We start from the raw sequence: 18,638 nt of genomic DNA, 5'->3' as shown, positions 1-18,638 counted from the left end.
GAGGTATTTGATGAATGCCTTCATGTTGGAGAGCTTCCCCTGTCCCTGCAGAAGAGCAGTCATGTGCCTGTTGCCAAAGGCTGGGGACACTCAACTAGTCGAGAACTGGCGGCCTGTCTCATTGCTGTGTGCGGATTACAAGCTTTTGTCAAAGGCTTTAGCAAACCGTTTGGGAACTGTGATCAGCTCTATTGTGCACCCTGACCAGACCTACTGTGTACCAGGAAGGTCAATTTATGACAATATTTTTTTGAAAAGGGATATTATTTCTTGTAATAAGTACTTGAGTGCCAGTTTTGGGTTGTTGTTTCTTGACCAAACAAAGGCTTTTGATCGTGTTGATCATACATATTTGTTTTCTGTTCTGGAGCGGATGGGTTTTGGCAAAACTTTCATTTCCTATGTTAAGCTGTTATACACTAACACCTTCTGCATGATGAAAGTAAACAACAGTTTATGTCCCCCTTTTCCTTTCCGACGGGGTATCCGTCAAGGTTGTCCCCTTTCTGGACTTCTGTATATAATTGCCCTTGAACCACTCTTAGCATCCATCAGGCAGCGAATAACTCAGGATGTGGGAGCCGTTTTTAGTTCAAGATTTGTGGTCACAGCTTATGCTGATGATGTATGTGTTCTGATTTAAAGGCCCAAGTAGTGTTGCTGCGGTGCAGCGTTGCCTTAAAGACTACTCTGCGGCCTCTTCTGCCAAAGTAAATTGGGGCAAGAGTTTAGCCTTATGGTGCGGTTCAGATAACCTTTCTTTAACACTGCCACCGACACTCCCACATAATTTAGAGTGGAAAACAGATGGGGTCAAATATCTTGGTGTCTATCTCAGCAACCAGGAAGTAGAAACGAAGAACTGGGAAGGAATGATTGAACAAATTACACACCGGTTGAAACGATGGGAAGGACTGCTGCGATCTCTTTCTTACAAAGGCCGCACTCTTGTTATAAATAACTTGATAGCAGCAAGATTATGGCATAAACTAATTGCCTTGCAGCCACCCAAGAGTTGATACCAGCTATCCAGCGGGTCTTGGTTAATTTCTTTTGGAATGGATACCACTGGCTTCGGCCGCAAATACTGTACCATCCTCGGAAGGAGGGTGGACATGGAATTGTGGATGTGTCCACCCGGCTTATGGCTTTTCGCCTACAGTCTGTGCAACGTCTGTTGTATGCTGAAGAGCTGCCCTGGCGCTCATTTGCGTTTTGCTTGTTGCAACAAGCGGAGGCCTGTGTTATGATAGGCACTTGTTCCTGGTGAACCTTGACCGTGTCAGCTTAGTTTCAATCCCAACTTTTTATCAGGGTTTGCTGAGAGTTTGGAAAGGTTTTGGGGTTCATCGTTGCCTTGAGGCTTATAATTGCCGGATGTTTATCCAAGAGCCTATTTTCTATAACGGTTTTTTCCCATGCATTCCTCATAGTCCGACTTTGATTAGGAATTTACTCAAGGAGGAATTGGCAAAGTTTGTGACTGAGGGATACATCTGGGACAAAATTGATGTCTGCTGGCAGGGTGGCGGCCATTCTTGGTTTAAGATCAGTGCGTATTGTCAGCCAAATTATACGCATCGTCAAGAGGAAGTTTAAGGAGTTAAATATTGGCTGGGAAGGTATAAACAATGTCGAGGATGTTCGGCTGTCTTTCCCTGAAATTAAGGTGCTCCCAGCTCTCCAGTCGAATGGTGAACTTGTATCTCCTTTTCATTTGGTAAAAAAGGCGGGGTATTCACAAGCTCCTTCGAGGAAAACCAAGCATCACCCTTCTCCGGAGTGGCGCGAGTGGCCTTGTGGTCAGAAAGGTTAGGGCCAGGGGTCTCCTGCCATGCCACTGTGGCCTAATATGTACAAACTACCTATTTACGGGGTTCCTCGCAGATATCCAGTGGAGACTAGCACATTGGGCTCTCCCTACGAACACCTTTGTTCATCACCTTGACAGCTCAGTGCCAGGTAGCATGCCCCTTCTGTGTACAGAAGGAGATCTCTTTCATGCCTATGTGAAATGCGAAAGACTAATACCTCTTTTCTTGATGCTCACACACCTTTTTGAGCAGTTGTCTTTTCCTTTTACTTCACACTCTTTTATTTTCGGTGTATCTTTCAGACCCTCCTGCAAGGACTCTGGTGTCCTCCTAAACTTCTTAGCTGCTGTAGCAAAATATTCAATATATAAATCAAGGGAAATTAAAATTGATAATGGGCATGGGTTTGATGTTGTTCCTATGTTTAAAGGGCTGGTGTCTGCAAGAATAAGGTTAGAGTTTGATTATTATGTGGCGAATGAAAATGTCAAACTCTTTGAGTGCAAATGGTGTATTAATGAAGCATTATGTGTTGTAAATGAATCGAATTTGTACTTTTCTTTTTAACATTAAGAACTGTTGTTTTTATTTTATTTTTTCTCTCCTGTAAAAATGTACTTGACCTGGTGTGTTTTTTGTGAAATAAATGGTGTGTGCAAATTCAATTCTCTCTCTCTCTCTCTCTCTCTCTCCTCTCTCTCCTCTCTCTCCTCTCTCCTCTCTCTCTCTCTCTCCTCCTTCCTCTCTCCGCTCTTCCTCTCTCCTCTCTCTCCTCTCCCTCTCTCCTCTCTCTCCTCTCTCTCCTCTCTCTCTCCTCTCTCTCCTCTCTCTCCTCTCCTCTCTCCTCTCTCTCTCCTCTCTCTCCTCTCTCTCCCCTCTCTCTCCTCTCTCTCTCTCTCTCCTCTCTCTCCTCTCTCTCCCCTCTCTCTCTCTCCTCTCTCTCTCTCCTCTCTCTCCTCTCTCCCCTCTCTCTCCTCTCTCTCCTCTCTCTCCTCTCTTCTCTCTCCTCTCTCTCTCCTCTCTCTCCTCTCTCTCCTCTCTCTCCTCTCTCTCCTCTCTCTCCTCTCTCTCCTCTCTCTCTCTCCTCTCTCTCTCTCTCTCTCTCTCTCTCTCTCCTCTCTCTCCTCTCTCTCCTCTCTCTCCTCTCTCTCCTCGCTCTCTCTCCCCCCTCTCTATCTTTCACTATCTCTCTCTGTCTTCGTGCCTTTGTACAATCATTTGAATCGCTGTCCTTTGATTTGCTTTATCCATGCGTTTGGAATGTGCGATTATTTTGTTTGATGCTGCTCGAAATTGCCCTGGCAATTTATTTTCTCTCTGCAGAACCTTCCTGGCCAGCAACACTGTTATTTCTTAAACACAGCGTCGTTACTGCACAACAACAAAGAATTCCACGGCGGCCTCATATCCAAGATCCCGTTTGTGCACCCGAGTCATGTGCCCCCTGTGCTCGCATTATTACGTCAGCAGCTCGTGTTCAATACACTGCTGGGAAGCTGTGTACGTGGCCAGCCCCTTCCCTGGACGAGTAAGCACCTGTTTGTGACGTACTAATTCCACATTGTAGGAAATATTTAATGATGTACAGTTTCATCTCTTTGCATAACCTCATAACATTAACATGTTTTCTCCTGCAGATCAACTGTCCAAACGAATTCAATTTGAAATTAGTCCCGTCACTGATTGCTCTTTCACATTTTCCTTCCAACACCCAAAGCAGGATAGTCTTCTCAGTGGTAAGCATGCAGTTCATACATACTCAACAAACCTGTTAAAAGGCTCCACAATTCTGAAATTACACTTGCATAAAGTCGTGACAATTTTATAATGAATACGCAGTTGTGAGAGTTGTTGAGATATTAATACACGGTTATGAGAGCTGTTGAGATATTAATACACGGTTATGAGAGTTGTTGAGATATTAATACACAGTTATGAGAGTTGTTGAGATATTAATACACAGTTCTGAGAGTTGTTGAGATATTAATACACAGTTATAAGAGCTGTTGAGATATTAATACACAGTTATGAGAGTTGTTGAGATATTAATACACAGTTCTGAGAGTTGTTGAGATATTAATACACAGTTATGAGAGTTGTTGAGATATTAATACACGGTTATGAGAGCTGTTGAGATATTAATACACGGTTATGAGAGTTGTTGAGATATTAATACACAGTTCTGAGAGTTGTTGAGATATTAATACACAGTTCTGAGAGTTGTTGAGATATTAAAACACAGTTATGAGAGTTGTTGAGATATTAATACACAGTTCTGAGAGTTGTTGAGATATTAATACACAGTTATGAGAGTTGTTGAGATATTAATACACAGTTCTGAGAGTTGTTGAGATATTAAAACACAGTTATGAGAGTTGTTGAGATATTAATACACAGTTATGAGAGTTGTTGAGATATTAATACACGGTTATGAGAGTTGTTGAGATATTAATACACAGTTATGAGAGTTGTTGAGATATTAATACACAGTTCTGAGAGTTGTTGAGATATTAATACACAGTTATGAGAGTTGTTGAGATATTAATACACAGTTATGAGAGTTGTTGAGATATTAATACACGGTTATAAGAGTTGTTGAGATATTAAAACACAGTTATGAGAGTTGTTGAGATATTAATACACTGTTATGAGAGTTGTTGAGATATTAATTCACAGTTCTGAGAGTTGTTGAGATATTAAAACACAGTTATGAGAGTTGTTGAGATATTAATACACAGTTATGAGAGTTGTTGAGATATTAATACACGGTTATGAGAGTTGTTGAGATATTAATACACAGTTATGAGAGTTGTTGAGATATTAATACACAGTTCTGAGAGTTGTTGAGATATTAATACACAGTTATGAGAGTTGTTGAGATATTAATACACAGTTATGAGAGTTGTTGAGATATTAATACACGGTTATAAGAGTTGTTGAGATATTAAAACACAGTTATGAGAGTTGTTGAGATATTAATACACAGTTATGAGAGCTGTTGAGATATTAATACACAGTTATGAGAGCTGTTGAGATATTAATACACAGTTATGAGAGTTGTTGAGATATTAATACACAGTTGTGAGAGTTGTTGAGATATTAATACACAGTTATGAGAGCTGTTGAGATATTAATACACAGTTATGAGAGCTGTTGAGATATTAATACACAGTTATGAGAGTTGTTGAGATATTAATACACAGTTCTGAGAGTTGTTGAGATATTAATACACAGTTATGAGAGTTGTTGAGATATTAATACACAGTTGTGAGAGTTGTTGAGATATTAATACTCAGTTGTGAGAGTTGTGCCATTGCCGGGTAACACGGAGGCCCTTCGTGACGGGAATACAAAGAGAGGGAGGAAGAGAGGGGAGAGGGAAGGGAGAAGGGTGACAAGCAGGGCAGAGACAATATGTTTGCGTGGCAGGTGACACTTGTTGCAAACAGGTCGTGCAGCAATTGCTGGGGTGAGACTCTGTGTGCCTTGCTTCCTCGTCAAGTTGAGGGGTGCGATTTGTGTTTATTAGCGGCTTAGGTTGGTCACAAATAAACAATTTGCAGTATGTTGTCCTGATGAGCCCATAATGAGGGCGAAATCCTGATCGTCATCTCTGCCTTTGTCTATTTGTGACCATGGAGCTTTAATCTCAGTCTGCAAAGACTTGAGTACCATACGGATGCCTCCTCGTTTGGAGGTGATGTGTTGGTATAATGTATGTACATGACGGCAGCATCATGTCATGAGGTCAGTGCGCTTGTTTGGTTAAATTTATATATATATATATATATATATATATATATATATATATATATATATATATATATATATATATATATATATATATATATATATATATATATATATATATATACACATATACACATATACATATATATATATATATATATATATATATATATATATATATATGTACGTACATACGTACATACATACATACATACATACATACATACATACATATTGCTGCGGTTTTGAGATTTGCACATTGAGGTCATTAAAGGTTAAAGGGTTGCCCCCCATAGTTAGTCACACGAGCAACATAAAGGCCCATTTGTAGTATAGTTATGTCTTAGTATGTGTAAGAATAGGCCATTTCCCCTCTTAGTGCCTGCGTTGTGTAAAGACATGAGAGTAGGCCCCATGCATTTTGCGTCCACCCTCCAATTCTACCTCTATGGGCGTAATCCAGCCCGCGCCCCATTCGGCTGACCACTAGTCGAGTAACACAAGGTCGGCCTAAAAAGGTCGGGGCGGCGTTGAGGTCGGGAGCGGCGAGGCGATGACGGTAAGAGCCACCAGCCAATCAGAGCTCGAGCGGCATGGCGTGAGAGGGCGTGGTGAAGCGCGTCTGGTGAGTTCCAGAGGGTTCGTGGGGCGGGTCTATAAAAGCCCATGTGAAAAGCCCTCGAAAGGACTTGAAGGGTTTTTGCTTAAGGACTAGCGCGGGAACACTTGATTGAGAAGGACTGGCAGAGGATAAGCGCAGTGGCGAAAGGATTTGCAGAGGATACGCGCGTTGTTTGAGGACTTGCGCAGAGAGAGAGAAGAAGAGGCGTTGAACTGTACAAGTACACGGGCGCAGCCAGACGCGCCGGTAACGCATATTGCGCTTTTCACCCATGCGAGTAAGCGCGGCCATAAAAAAACCACCGTTTAGAGGCCATTTTTCCCCGCAAGGCGGGGGTTGGCCTTTTCGGGGACCGTGGTAGTTGTTGTTTTTTGGTCCCCTTTTTGAAGCAATGTTTTACGGCCGGATGCCCTTCCTGACGCCAACCCTTTTTGCCGCCTTCAACGACAAACAGGGAATTACCAGTGAACTGGTACTCAATTAGCCGACCTCGGAAGGATGACAGGCTGAGTCAACCCCCCTGGCATTAATTCGGCGATCGACCGAGATTCGAACCCAGGATCCTAGGATCCTAAGCCGGCACCCTAGCCGCTAGCCCAACACCAGGGCTTCGAACCTTCAAACCCAGGACTTCGAACCCAGAACCCAGAACCCAGAACCAACCTTCGAACCCAGGCTTCCTTCGAACCCAGGATCCTAGGATCCTAAGCCGGCACCCTAGCCGCTAGCCCAACACCAGGCCCAACACCAGGGCCATAGCCGCAAGTGAATAACCGCCAGCTGCGCCAAAGTCCGCTCCCTACCATTTCGCCCGTGATAACCCGCTCCGTTCAGACGACACGCGGCGAGCTCCTGCTTTCACCGACTTCCATCTCCAAAGGACGTGCCGGGGACCGGAGAGAACTGCACGAGAGCCATCCCTGGGCGAGCTGGTGAACATCATCCTACTCATCAGCAATCCCCGTGTGAGTGTGTGTGTGAGACTGGCCCGTGTCCTTGGGATTAAGAATAAGACTGTATAAGCTGCTCTGTGTCTCTGCATCCTGTATTGTAAATACATGCAATCGTAATTAAACCATTTGTTCTTCCTGTCTTTCCTGATTCGATCGTACCTGTGATTTCTCCATTGACTAAGCATGGTACGAATCCGATCGCTCCAATCGGGTCTAGTAAGTGCTAAACGGCGCGGATCGCGTGTACGCTACCGCTCGGCCCATCCACCAACACACGTGATTCGTGCGAGGCTTATTTCCTCGCTTCAGGGCAGTGCGAGTATTTAGGTAACAGCGAATTTGGTCCTGATACCCTATTTCGCGCTGTCCGGAAGGGACGTCATAGGTCTCGGGTCGCGCCTGGTCAGTCAAAGACAAGGGGACTAATCCCCCCTTGGTAAGGGGAGAAGGCCGGCGGCAGATCCACAACAATTGGTGTCAGGAGTGGGATTTGGAACCTGGGACGAAATTTTTTAGACAAAATTTTGGACACCAATTTTACATATTGGCAGCAACAATTGGTGTCGGGGAGTGGAATTTGGAACCCTACCAATTTTTTTTGGACAAGTTGGCCCCAAGATTACGAGCGACCAAAATTTAGTTTTTAAAAATCCAAAATTGTATTCATGCCATGGCTAGCCAAAACGATCGAATGCCGGTGGGGGTAGAAAATGGGAAATTAATAACCCAGGACCGAGAGGGACTGTTGGTAGTAATGGAAGCAGAAAAGGGTGCGGCAGCTGGGAAAGAAAATGGCGGCACCTCGCACATGGCGACGAGGGCCGCGGCCGCTGTACCAATTCATGGCTCTATTTAAGAAGGAAATGAAAAAAATGGGGGATCAGTTGGTTAATCGAATGGATGCTCAAAGTGACAAATCCACCCGGGACATTAAAAAATGGGTGATGAATTGGAAAACAAAATGGGTGGCCAATTGAAAGAAATGGGTGGCCAATTGAAAGAAATGGGGGACAAATCCACCCGGGAATTGGAAGAGGTGAAAAACGGGCTGGGGAGAAAAATGGACACCCGGAATAACGAATTGAAAAAAATGAGGGTGGCGTCGAGAAAGGAAACGAAAGAGGCAGGGAAGGACATAAGACGCAAGTTGAGCGAAGAGGTCGCAAAGGGACACGACGGGGTAACGCGATGTGAGGAACGCATGGAGAGCCGGGTAGAGCAGAGCGCGGCTACATTGACCTCGGGGGTAGAGATCGCGACTAGGGGTATGGGAAAGCCGACGGCCGCCGAATTGGGAAATAAAATTTTATGTGCACCGGCGGTCGTCGAGCTCGATATAGAAAAAGAAATGTGCATAATTGAAATTGGGGCCGAAGAGACGGCAGAGAAAGTACATGTATCACGGGAGGTCGAAATGGAATGTACTCAAAGTCTGGATTCGCATTGTGATGTCGTGCTTCCTAACGAAAATGAAAGTTTGCAGGTGCTGCCGCGGAAAAGGGTCCCGAAGGTGAGTAGGAGCGTGTATGGCACGAAAATGTTTGGCGCGAAAAGATTTTTGGCGCGCTTGGGATCGCGACAAAACCCGGGCGCTCGTGGAAGGTCCGTGGTGCGATGTGTGAGGGTGAATGGCGCGTGTGTGCGAACGGCAACGGAGCGCGAGTGTGTAACAGGAGAGTGTGTTACAGAGTGTGAGGAGGAATGCACAACGGAGTGTATGTGGGAAGAGTGTGAAACAGAGTGCGATACAGAGTGTGCGATGGCCGAAGAGGGTGTGCGAGAATGCACACCGGAGCATGTGGTAGAGAGTGTGCAGGAGTGCACACCAGAGCGCGTGATTGGTTGTGTACCGGGAGAGTGCACACCCATGGTTGTTACTGAGTGTGTAACAAAAGATTGTGCGCGAGGGTGTGCGATGGCCAAGTGTGTTACTGAGTGTGTAACAGAGGAGTGTGTGATAATGGAGTGTGCGAGGGGCATGAGTGCGCCGAGGTGTGCAGGTGCGAGTGTGGTGTGCAAGAAAGAATGCACACCAGAGGGCGCGAGAGGAGAGCATGCTGTAATAGAATGCAGAGAGTGTATGGGAGGCGCTGGAGCGCCTCGATGTGCGAGAGTGGAATGGGTCGCGTGTGTTGAGAACGCGGCTCGGGCATCGACGCAGACCGGGCGGAGCGTTTAGGGCGACGTATAGCCGACGCGAGCCCTCGGTGCGTGGTGCACTTTGTGTGCAGTGGGGATTGGCGGGGATCGTTGCCGCGGCGGTGTGCACGATTGGTGCCGGGCCCCGCCCTGTATGGTCGGTGCCGCGCCTTGGCGGGAAAGGCAATCGGCACGGTTCGAGGGGGGGGTAGGAGAGGTCGGAGCTGCGCCCCCTGGCGGGCGCGGTGCTCCGACCGTGGGCGGCTGGGCCATCGTGCCGGGGACCGAAAGGCTCCGCGCAGGGATGGCGCCTGGAACCTTGGCCCAACAAAACCTCCTCCCCTGAATCGAAAATGCACGACGGACCCAACCAACAGTAGACCAACCACCCGCATGCATTGCTCGGCTTTTCGAAGCCGAGCTACGGCGATGTATTTCCGCACGGAGAGGCTCGAGAGTAGTGGACGAATGGCCATAGTGTTGGAGAATGTTACCCTGTGTGGGGGAGTGGTGGTTTCGCCATTCCTCACACGATCATTTGGGGCACATGAGCAGTAGATTATGGGGTGGCAGTGTAAACTAGCCGAAGGCGGGCTAGGATATTGTTAGGGATTTAGAGATGACAACAGGAGACATGAGATTTAAGTAGTGACATTTGTACAGGTAGAGGGGACGTAGAGAGATTAGAAGGATGATAATGACAAGGGAGTGCTTAGTGTAAGGGAAGACGGGAAAGCACGAGTATTAGGGGGAAAAGCAGCTAGCTAGTTAGATGATGGTGTGTGTGTGTGTGTGTGTGTGTGTGTGTGTGTGTGTGTGTGTGTGTGTGTGTGTGTGTGTGTTAGTAGTAGTAGTAGTGTGGAGAAATTCTGTGTGTGGATGAGCTTGAGCAAATGAGGAATTGAATGGGAATCACTGTGTGTGTGGAGCTTGAGATTGAGGCGCAAATGAGGAATTGGTCGGAGATAACCGGAGGTGGTGTATGAGTGGTGTATTGAGGATGAATGGAGTTGTGTTGAGTGAATTGACTTGCATGGGGTGCAAGTGGAGAAAAGGTGTAAGAGCACAAGAGGTGTGCAAGAGAGCTTGGTGTGTGGAATAAATGGTGTGGAATGAGTGGTGTGGAATGCATGGTGCGAAGGAGTGAATGGGGGAAGATGGACCCCTTCACGAATACCCGGGGAGAGTAGTCTAAAGTTAGGTAGAGGGTTTAAGTAAATTGTTGGATATTGACACCTGTGGTGCAGGTAGTTGCAAAGAAGTGCTTGGATGGGTGCATGAGTCTGTGGAATGGCTGTGTGTGTGGGCTTTTTTGGTGCGTATGATTATTGGGGCACTCCGCCACTGGTAGTCTGTCGGCCAGGTGAGGCCGCAGGTAGGCTCTGGGAGCCAGTCAGAGTAGTGTTCAGTGGGGCCCGAGGATCCAGGAGAAGGACCCGGGTAGCCCAATGCCAGAGAGGGCATCGGAGGGGTGAGAGAGCCAGGAGGGCCTTCCCCGATTTAGGGTAGTCGCAAGGAGCAAGGTAAGCCCGGGTGGCGACTTCAGTGGCGGAGGTGCGCAGGTAGTTGGACCTGCTAGTGGAGCCACACGACCCAGCCCCGAAATTGTGCAAAGGCACAGTAGTGAAAAATTGGGGAGTGAGACCCAAATTGGATGGCATCACAGGATGGTCAATGGGAATTGGTTTTTAGAACCACATAGTTTAAAGATGCCGATTGGCAGGGCAAGACCCCGGGTAGTGTAACTGAGTTAATGTTATTAGAGTATAGTTAGGATGAGGAATCTCTTCGCACCATCCACATCCACTCACCAAGGGAGACGGAACTCCACACCAGGTTTTGTGAACTATTTGAGTGGGTGAGACACATCATGATGTGGAAGTGTGACATTGTGTGTAATTCCATCTCTTCCTTCTTGGGAGGGATTGGAAGACGAATTTGGTTTAGAGGGGGATATGGGAGACAAGACGTAGTAACGAATTTGTAATTTGTAAATACAGGGAAGGGCAAGGGTAGTGTAGGCTGACATGGGGGGTTACGAACGGTTAGGGACGAGCTTGCTCTGCTCGCTCTCCCGCGCGCCCCTCAGGTTGCATTGCCTCCTATTGATGTGCACCTTTGCGTCCTTTCCTTTGCTAACTGTGCTTTGTCTCTCCTCCCCACCCATGGACCCATTTTGGAGGGGAAGTGCGCAGGAACACTGAACTGTGCAGCTGCAACTGGCTACACCTGTGCGGCACCCCTGCTGCATTTTGCTGCACCACAATACACCTTATGGACCACACGTTATCTGGCCTTGCCTTTTTGCTGAGCAGTCATTTGCTGCAAACTTACCTTGCACCTGCGGACCACTGGTTTTAAGTGGCGTCGATGTCACGCAGTCGGACCACATGAGATTGGCCCTGCTGGCAATAAAAACGGACATGCTTTGTACATTGTATTCTGGTGTGCCAGGAAAGAAGACCTTTAAGTTTTTTATTATTGCACACCGAAGATGAAGCAGGAAGCAAGAAGATGCAGCCAAGCAGCAAATATGACATTTGAAATGTGAACCTTTTGTGAAATGTGTATTGGTGCATTGGTGCATTGCTATGTTTTCGCCCCTCCAAACTTCTTTCCAAAAAGAACAGGTCCTGGGTTATAGAAATGTAAATAATTAGGTTTAGTGTTGTAAATAAGATGCTACCCACCGGCTTTATGTTTAGTTTCAAAACAATTCCGCAATTCTGTTAGCTGTGGGTGTGAGTCGGTTAGAGTTCGTTACACAACGCAGTAGGTCGGACATATCTAGTGTTGTAAAACTGTCACATATATATATGTATGTATGTATGTATATATGTATATGTATGTATGTATATATACTATATACATATATGCATACACATATATAAATCTTGGCTTGGTGATGTTCCAGGATCTGTTTTACAGCTCTTCCATGAACTATGACCTCTGTGTACATAAAGACATGACGTTAGTATATTTTGTTGCAAGATGTTGCGTTCGTGTTGTTTTTATACAAATCTCCATTTTTCAAGTTTAAACTGCTCAGTAGCTCACCCACTGTAATATAACCACATGGTCAGCAATGTTTTGAACGGACCTACTGCACCTAATGAATTGAGACTTCAGCCTTCTCGCTCGTTGTGCTGTGCAGTTTTGGTCGAGATTTCCAACCATGGCCTGCTGAGTGGAAAGCTTTTCACAAGCCCGGTGGATGGACCAATATGTGGTGATGATTACATCTCGCAGATACTGCAGCGGTAAGAAAACAAGCAAGTTGATACCACTGTGTACTGCACACTATTTGTTTTGTACCAGTAGCACCATCCTGGAATGTTCCTTTATTCCTTGAACACAATTCTGTGGCCGATAATGTGTCAATGTTGTAAATCTTTCATGTTAATATATGTAATCTTCTGCTTAAGCTTGACACGTACTTTCATCATAACGTTGATTGTATGTATCTGAAAATGCTCTTGTTTATTTCTCTTATATTTTTATCACTGTTCTTTTTTACCCTATTTGTTTGAAAGTTTTTTTTCTTTCTTGCCTTCATGCTAGCTGCGTGTCTCTGCCCGTGACGATGAGAGCTCTGTACAAGAAAGCCGAGTCTGCCCCGGTGTGCCCCGTGCGTCCGAGCAATACTGCAGAGACACGCCGCGCTCTAGCAGCGCTTGCTTCCAATCTTAGTGCTACGCTTGAAGAGTTGCACAAGGCGCACGCACCACCGACACCAGAGGTCGCACACTGTGCAATCTTACCTTCTGTTGACATGTACGGTAAATCAGGACCACAACAGCCACCCATCCCGCATACTCATGCTAGCCCTGCATATTCTGGAGTTGATGTAGCAATTAATGGGGGAGGCCTTGCATCCCCCATGTCCCTGTTTCCCAATTCGAGTACTGGGTCTCACCCTCTTGCACCTTCTACCCATGGAGATGCAGAGTTCTGTAAAGTTGCACAGAATCCCATTTTGACCAGTCTACTGATTCCTGGTTCATCTGGGAGTACTCCTACTACCGGGGTGAGTGCCGGAGCATCACAGTCTACGCAGATCCCTGCAACGTTGAATACACCTACGACACCATCCCCATCGAGCACGAAGACGCACCCGATGCTCATGACTCTACTAAGAGACAGTGTTGCAACAGATACTACTCCATCGCTATCCACATCTTCTGTGGTGTCATCTGTGTCGTCTATTTATGGTGTACCCACACCCTCTGTGCCTACATCACCTCATAGCATTTCAGTCCCGGGATCTGGACTGCCTGCCTCTGGAGAGCCATCTTCCCCGCTCTCCTGGAAACGCAAGCGGAAGCCGACAAACCGTTCACCACGAGACATGCAATCGGAGGATGAATTCAATCGACAACTCTCGGCCATGGAGGGTGAAGATGGACTGACAACGGCTGCAACCTCTACAGATCCCTTAAAGTTTGATATGCCAGATGGCTCTCCAGTTGGCGCAGCAGTTTTAGCAGGTCGACTTTCCCTGGCTATTCAAAGCCCACAGTCCAAACCTATGGTTGGTCAGTTGCAGTCAGACGGTGGAGGGAGTGGGGGTGTTGGGTTGGAGCAAGACCTATCCAGCATCCTATCAGAGTTTTCATGGCAACCCTGTGCAAGTGGGACCGAGAGTGGAAGCCTTTCCTGTAAATCAAACCAATCTTCACTGCAGCCCAGCCGAACAGAATCGTGCGACTCGCCCGTGGTGCCAGAACTGTTATTCAATGTGCAACCTGGTACCACGGTGGACGATTTTGGATCCCCACTGGATGCAAATGTTTTTTCAGGTGATAGTGACGACAACAGCCTACCTGATCTTCTTTCTGGCTCTGAACATTCAGTGAACCGAGATCGCAAATTGCCACAGGTTAATTATAGCTTCTCTGCCTTTGGAGCTGCAGCATCAGAAAATCCAGGGATTTTTGAGGAAGGAAATACTGCTGGTCATTCCCATTTTGATCCGGATGCTGCAGGATCTGAAACGCATCAAAGTATGCCAACTAGCAATGAGGCAGCATCGACAGGGAATATATCTGAGTTCTTGGCGGCGTCTTTCCCACTTTTTAACCAATTGGAAAACTCTCTTCCCAAGATTCCTCCTCAGGTATCTTCAATGACAGGCAGGGGTAAGGAGGAATCAAGAGGACTAAAGAGAAGTAGAGATGCTTCTGGGGAGAGACCCAAGAAGGATAAACCTCCAAAAAAGAAAAAGAAAGATCGTGATGGTGAGGGACGTTCAAATTCTGGCCTTGTTTTAGGCACATCATCTCCTTCCCACAGTCGCTCTCAGACTTCTTCCAATACATCAGCTCCACTTAAAATCACAATACAGGTTTCGACCAAGAAAGTTACATTGGGAGGACAAAGTAATAGCTCTGGCTCTTCTGGTTCTGGAAAAAGCCCATCCTCGGCTTCCTCCAGCATTGCTTCCCCCAATAAGCAGGGCACTCAGTTAGTTGCAAAAATTAAGAACACAAAACCTTTGCCTGTGGGTGCACCCACCCCAAAGCCTGTTTCTGGGCAGAACACTGGGTTCTCCAAGAGTCCTTTGTCACAGTCGCTGACCAGCAAGCCCATTTCCAGCAGCAACATAAAGATAAAACCAACACCTAAGACTCCACCCCTTAGTTCATCCGTCGGAATTAGCCGTTCCGGTTCTTCTCCATCGCACACACGGGGCTTGCAGGTGAACACCTCAGACCGAATGCCAGGATCAAAGATGGTGCTGGCAAATCCGATGCCAAAGATCAAGGGACTCGGCTCCACCATTGTAACTACATCAAATATATCCAGTCCGGGATCTTACCAAGGAGCAAAGACAACCACGGCATCTGTTTCATCAAGGCCCCTGCCTACTATGACCACGATCTCGTCCCCAACGCTTCCTACCACAGCAAGGGCAGTTGTACCTGTAGCTAGCACCGCATACAAAGTAACCAGTCCAAGCATGCCCATTCCAGGTTCAGTTCCCCAAAGCACACCTAAAACTGGCCGATCACCTAGTCATTCGTCTTCACTAATTGCAGTTATCGACAAGCTCAAGCATAAAGCCTCAAATGCCGGAGGGTCAGACGAAAGGGTGCCGAGTAGTGGCACATCGTCATCTCAAAGCAAGCAGCTGTTATCTCAGTCTGATGAGCAGAAAAGGGATAAAAAAGACAGACCTGAGAATCGAGGCATTCAGCAGAGCCCTGTGGATTCGGTGAGAAGGCTGGATGATGTCAAGAATAGTCCAGCGATGAGTGCCATGCCAAAATCCGATGGCAGGGGATCTCCTGCCGGACTGAAGCAGAAGCCCGCGCCCAAGTTTGGAGAGACAGCGTCACTGAGACCTGTAGGTGGTGGTAACAGCTACGACGTGTCACTGCAGCATAGAGGGTCGACGCCAAAGCCAGTGGAGAAACTCGCCGTTCGTGCAGATGTGCCGGCAAGCCGGCCCAAAATGGATGGAAGTATTGAGGAGGATGTTGGTCTGGGAAACAGATTTCTGTGTGATACACAGCAAGGAAAACCAAAAAAGGATTGCATTTCAGATGTAGAAAAAGATAGGGATAAAAAATCATCCTCTGTCTTTTCCAAATCTCCTCTTTCCACATCAAGTCTGACCTTCCGCCCATCCCCAGAAGTGATCGACATAAACGATGATCTTATGGATGAGGCGATCACTGCCGGATCTCGCTGAATGATCATAATTATTTTGGCATCGTTTTAAACCAAAATCATTTTAAAATCTGCAATTATTGTTATTGACCAACTCCTGCTCCTTGGTATGCTGGAGGTAGATATGGTATCCTGGTCTTGTTGCTGTGCATTCATTGTACACTATTCAAGTTGATTTTAGCTTTACTTGCTGTGTGTTTTACAAGGCTTGTTCAAGGTTGAGATGGACCCTTTATTCTGGAAAATCAAAAATTACAGAGGACTTGATGAAACCTCACCTGTATCTCAATGTATTCCATTGTTGGACATACACATTTGTCCCATCGATGTGGTTGAAACTTGATGACGTGTGCGTATAATTATGCGAGAGGGTGATGGGGACACGGCCGTTTCGGTACACGCGTGTCGATGTCTTCATCACTTGTACACTTGATGCCATTCAAATGTTCCTTGCGTGCTCCGAAGAGAAAATCACAATGTGATGAGTCTGGACTTGCCAACGTGGTCATAGTAAAATCACCTCCTGACACAGCATACCTGCCCATCTGCAGATTGTTTGCCTAACTCGCGTGTAACAAGTCACCGTATTGCTGTATTGCATCGATGGTTTCGGCTACGATCAAGAAGTCTCGCATGAATTCATCTGTTTAGTTCCAAAAACTCTGTTGGCATGAGATTTCCAGCTGATGGCCGAACCTATTCATGATTTGATGCCGGGGACCGACCGACGATGTTTGAAAAGCGAGTCATTGAAAAAAGAAGATACAGAGGACAAGAGAGAATGGAGAAGGTGTATCTGAGTAGCTGACCGCTAATTGGTGGCATTAAGACTTAAGAAAGAAGAAGACTGCGAATGTCTCCAGTCCATGCTGGCTCGTTCTGACTGGTGAAATGATGGAATCAGATTTAATATCTGTCAATAAATTTGTCAATAAATTATCTCCCTTCTGGTGGGGTTCCAGGAACTCTGTTGCCATGGCCACACAAGTTGCCACACAAGTTACCACAAAAGTGGCCGCACAAGTTACCACATACGTTACCACACAAGTGACCGCCAAAGTTACCACATAAGTTGCCACACAAGTTACCACATAAGTTGCCACACAAGTTGCCACACAAGTTGCCACACCAGTTGCCACATAAGTTGCCACATAAGTTACCACGCAAGTGGCCGCACAAAAAATGTGAAATCCTTTGCTTCCCACCAGGTAATTTTACCTTGTTGAATATCAAGTGAAAATGAATGATTGTTTCCACACCTTCAACACTGACGTCCACTTCTTCTGCAATGTGACAAATATTCATCTGATTATTGTCCAACATTATCTGTCCCCACATAGTTCATGTTTCTTTGAGTGACAGAAGTTGGTAACTCATTAGTTTATGGCCATTTTGGAAGTCTGAATGATTTATATAAAAGTGTGAAAGACTGAAATCACCAAATTGTGTTGACAGTCTTCTGTGAATATGAGCTACTTCTTTGATCTTCTACTTTCAATGACCTGGATGAAACACGTCATGATGGTGATGATGAGATCAAACATCACCACTCTTGCCAGGAAATACAATTGTAACATTAGTAAACTGAGATTGCTTTGAACAGCTCTGATATCACTTCCTGTATCATTCGCCTGGGGTAACTAATATCATCACACAAAGTATTAGCATCAAACTATCGTCTACGTTCTACAATGACGAGTGCACGTCAAACCTTGACCAGGTCCAAATTTGGCCTAATAAAGGCTGGCACCCTTGATGGGCCCAGTGGCTCCTCCTGTGTCCCGATTCCTTGTACATATCCAAGTATCTTGTTTAATAAAAGCTCATTTCTTATTCACATTTGTGAACATAATTTACAAAGAGTGTATTTTTTAACTTCAGGTCCATAATCACAGATACGCTCCGTCCCCACCTCCTCCTCCACCCTGCACCCATGTCCCAATTGTAGCGTATTGCGTTAAATCTTCTTCCTCGTTTCAACGTAGCACAAGGCTGTGAGGTGCCATCATTGGATGCTGAGGATGCGACTGTGGTGCTGATGCAATGCCCTCTGCTGGTTAGCACAAGAATGAGTAACTTGTTCAGGGTGCCAGTGATAGCCGGCCGACTCTTCTCGAAGGACACCGTATCGGAGCTTTTACGTTGACCAACCAATGCCAGCATCCGAGGGACGGCACCCACATTGATGAATCATCCTGCCTGTGAAATACCAGGATGACGGTTTGTAGCTGAGTCTGGATTCGTCGAACCCAGGGTAGACAGCCATGTGTACCTCTAGGCCATCCTGCAGCCCTTTAAGTTAAATGAACACATACATCTTTTACACTATGAATAAACTGAACATTGCTTCCTGTGTCCCAACCTCTCCCCCCCCCCCCCCCCCATACTCCCCCTTCCCCAATGACTATCCCTCCATTCTAAGAGATTCATCATTGAGGATGTTGCTTTGGATGTCTACATTGGAATGTACTTTTCAAACATTAAATATTCGTGTAGAAATTCAGGCCTCGTGGTCTGGAACATAAATTATATTTCAAATCGAGGAACATTCAATACGGGAGTTTCAAAATGACGTAATCCACCCTTAGAATGCACGTTGTGCATGTGCAAAAAATCTAGGAAACAGTGGTGTTTGGGACATCATAAAGTATATTGTGTGGGCTCGATGAGGATTGTTACCTAAAATGG

At 46.1% G+C, this 18,638-nt stretch overlaps 1 protein-coding gene across 3 annotated transcripts in view; it reads left to right on the top strand.

Annotated features, from left to right (window-relative positions):
• Positions 1-16,915, top strand: part of LOC137429117 (uncharacterized) — a 232,344-nt gene extending 215,429 nt beyond the window's left edge. For all 3 annotated transcript variants that reach the window (XM_078779541.1, XM_078779542.1, XM_078779543.1), the window contains 4 exons: positions 3,138-3,342; positions 3,452-3,550; positions 12,433-12,538; positions 12,840-16,915. In XM_078779541.1, coding sequence (XP_078635667.1) covers positions 3,138-3,342; positions 3,452-3,550; positions 12,433-12,538; positions 12,840-15,972 — 3,543 coding nt within the window. In that variant the 3' untranslated portion in view covers positions 15,973-16,915. The remainder of the gene's footprint in view (positions 1-3,137; positions 3,343-3,451; positions 3,551-12,432; positions 12,539-12,839) is intronic.
• Positions 16,916-18,638: the final 1,723 nt, after the last annotated feature.

This window comes from Myxine glutinosa, chromosome 6 (genome assembly GCF_964187855.1).
Source record: "Myxine glutinosa chromosome 6, kmMyxGlut1.1, whole genome shotgun sequence".
Lineage (NCBI taxonomy): Eukaryota > Metazoa > Chordata > Myxini > Myxiniformes > Myxinidae > Myxine > Myxine glutinosa.
This window is presented reverse-complemented; position numbering and strand designations above follow the sequence as displayed.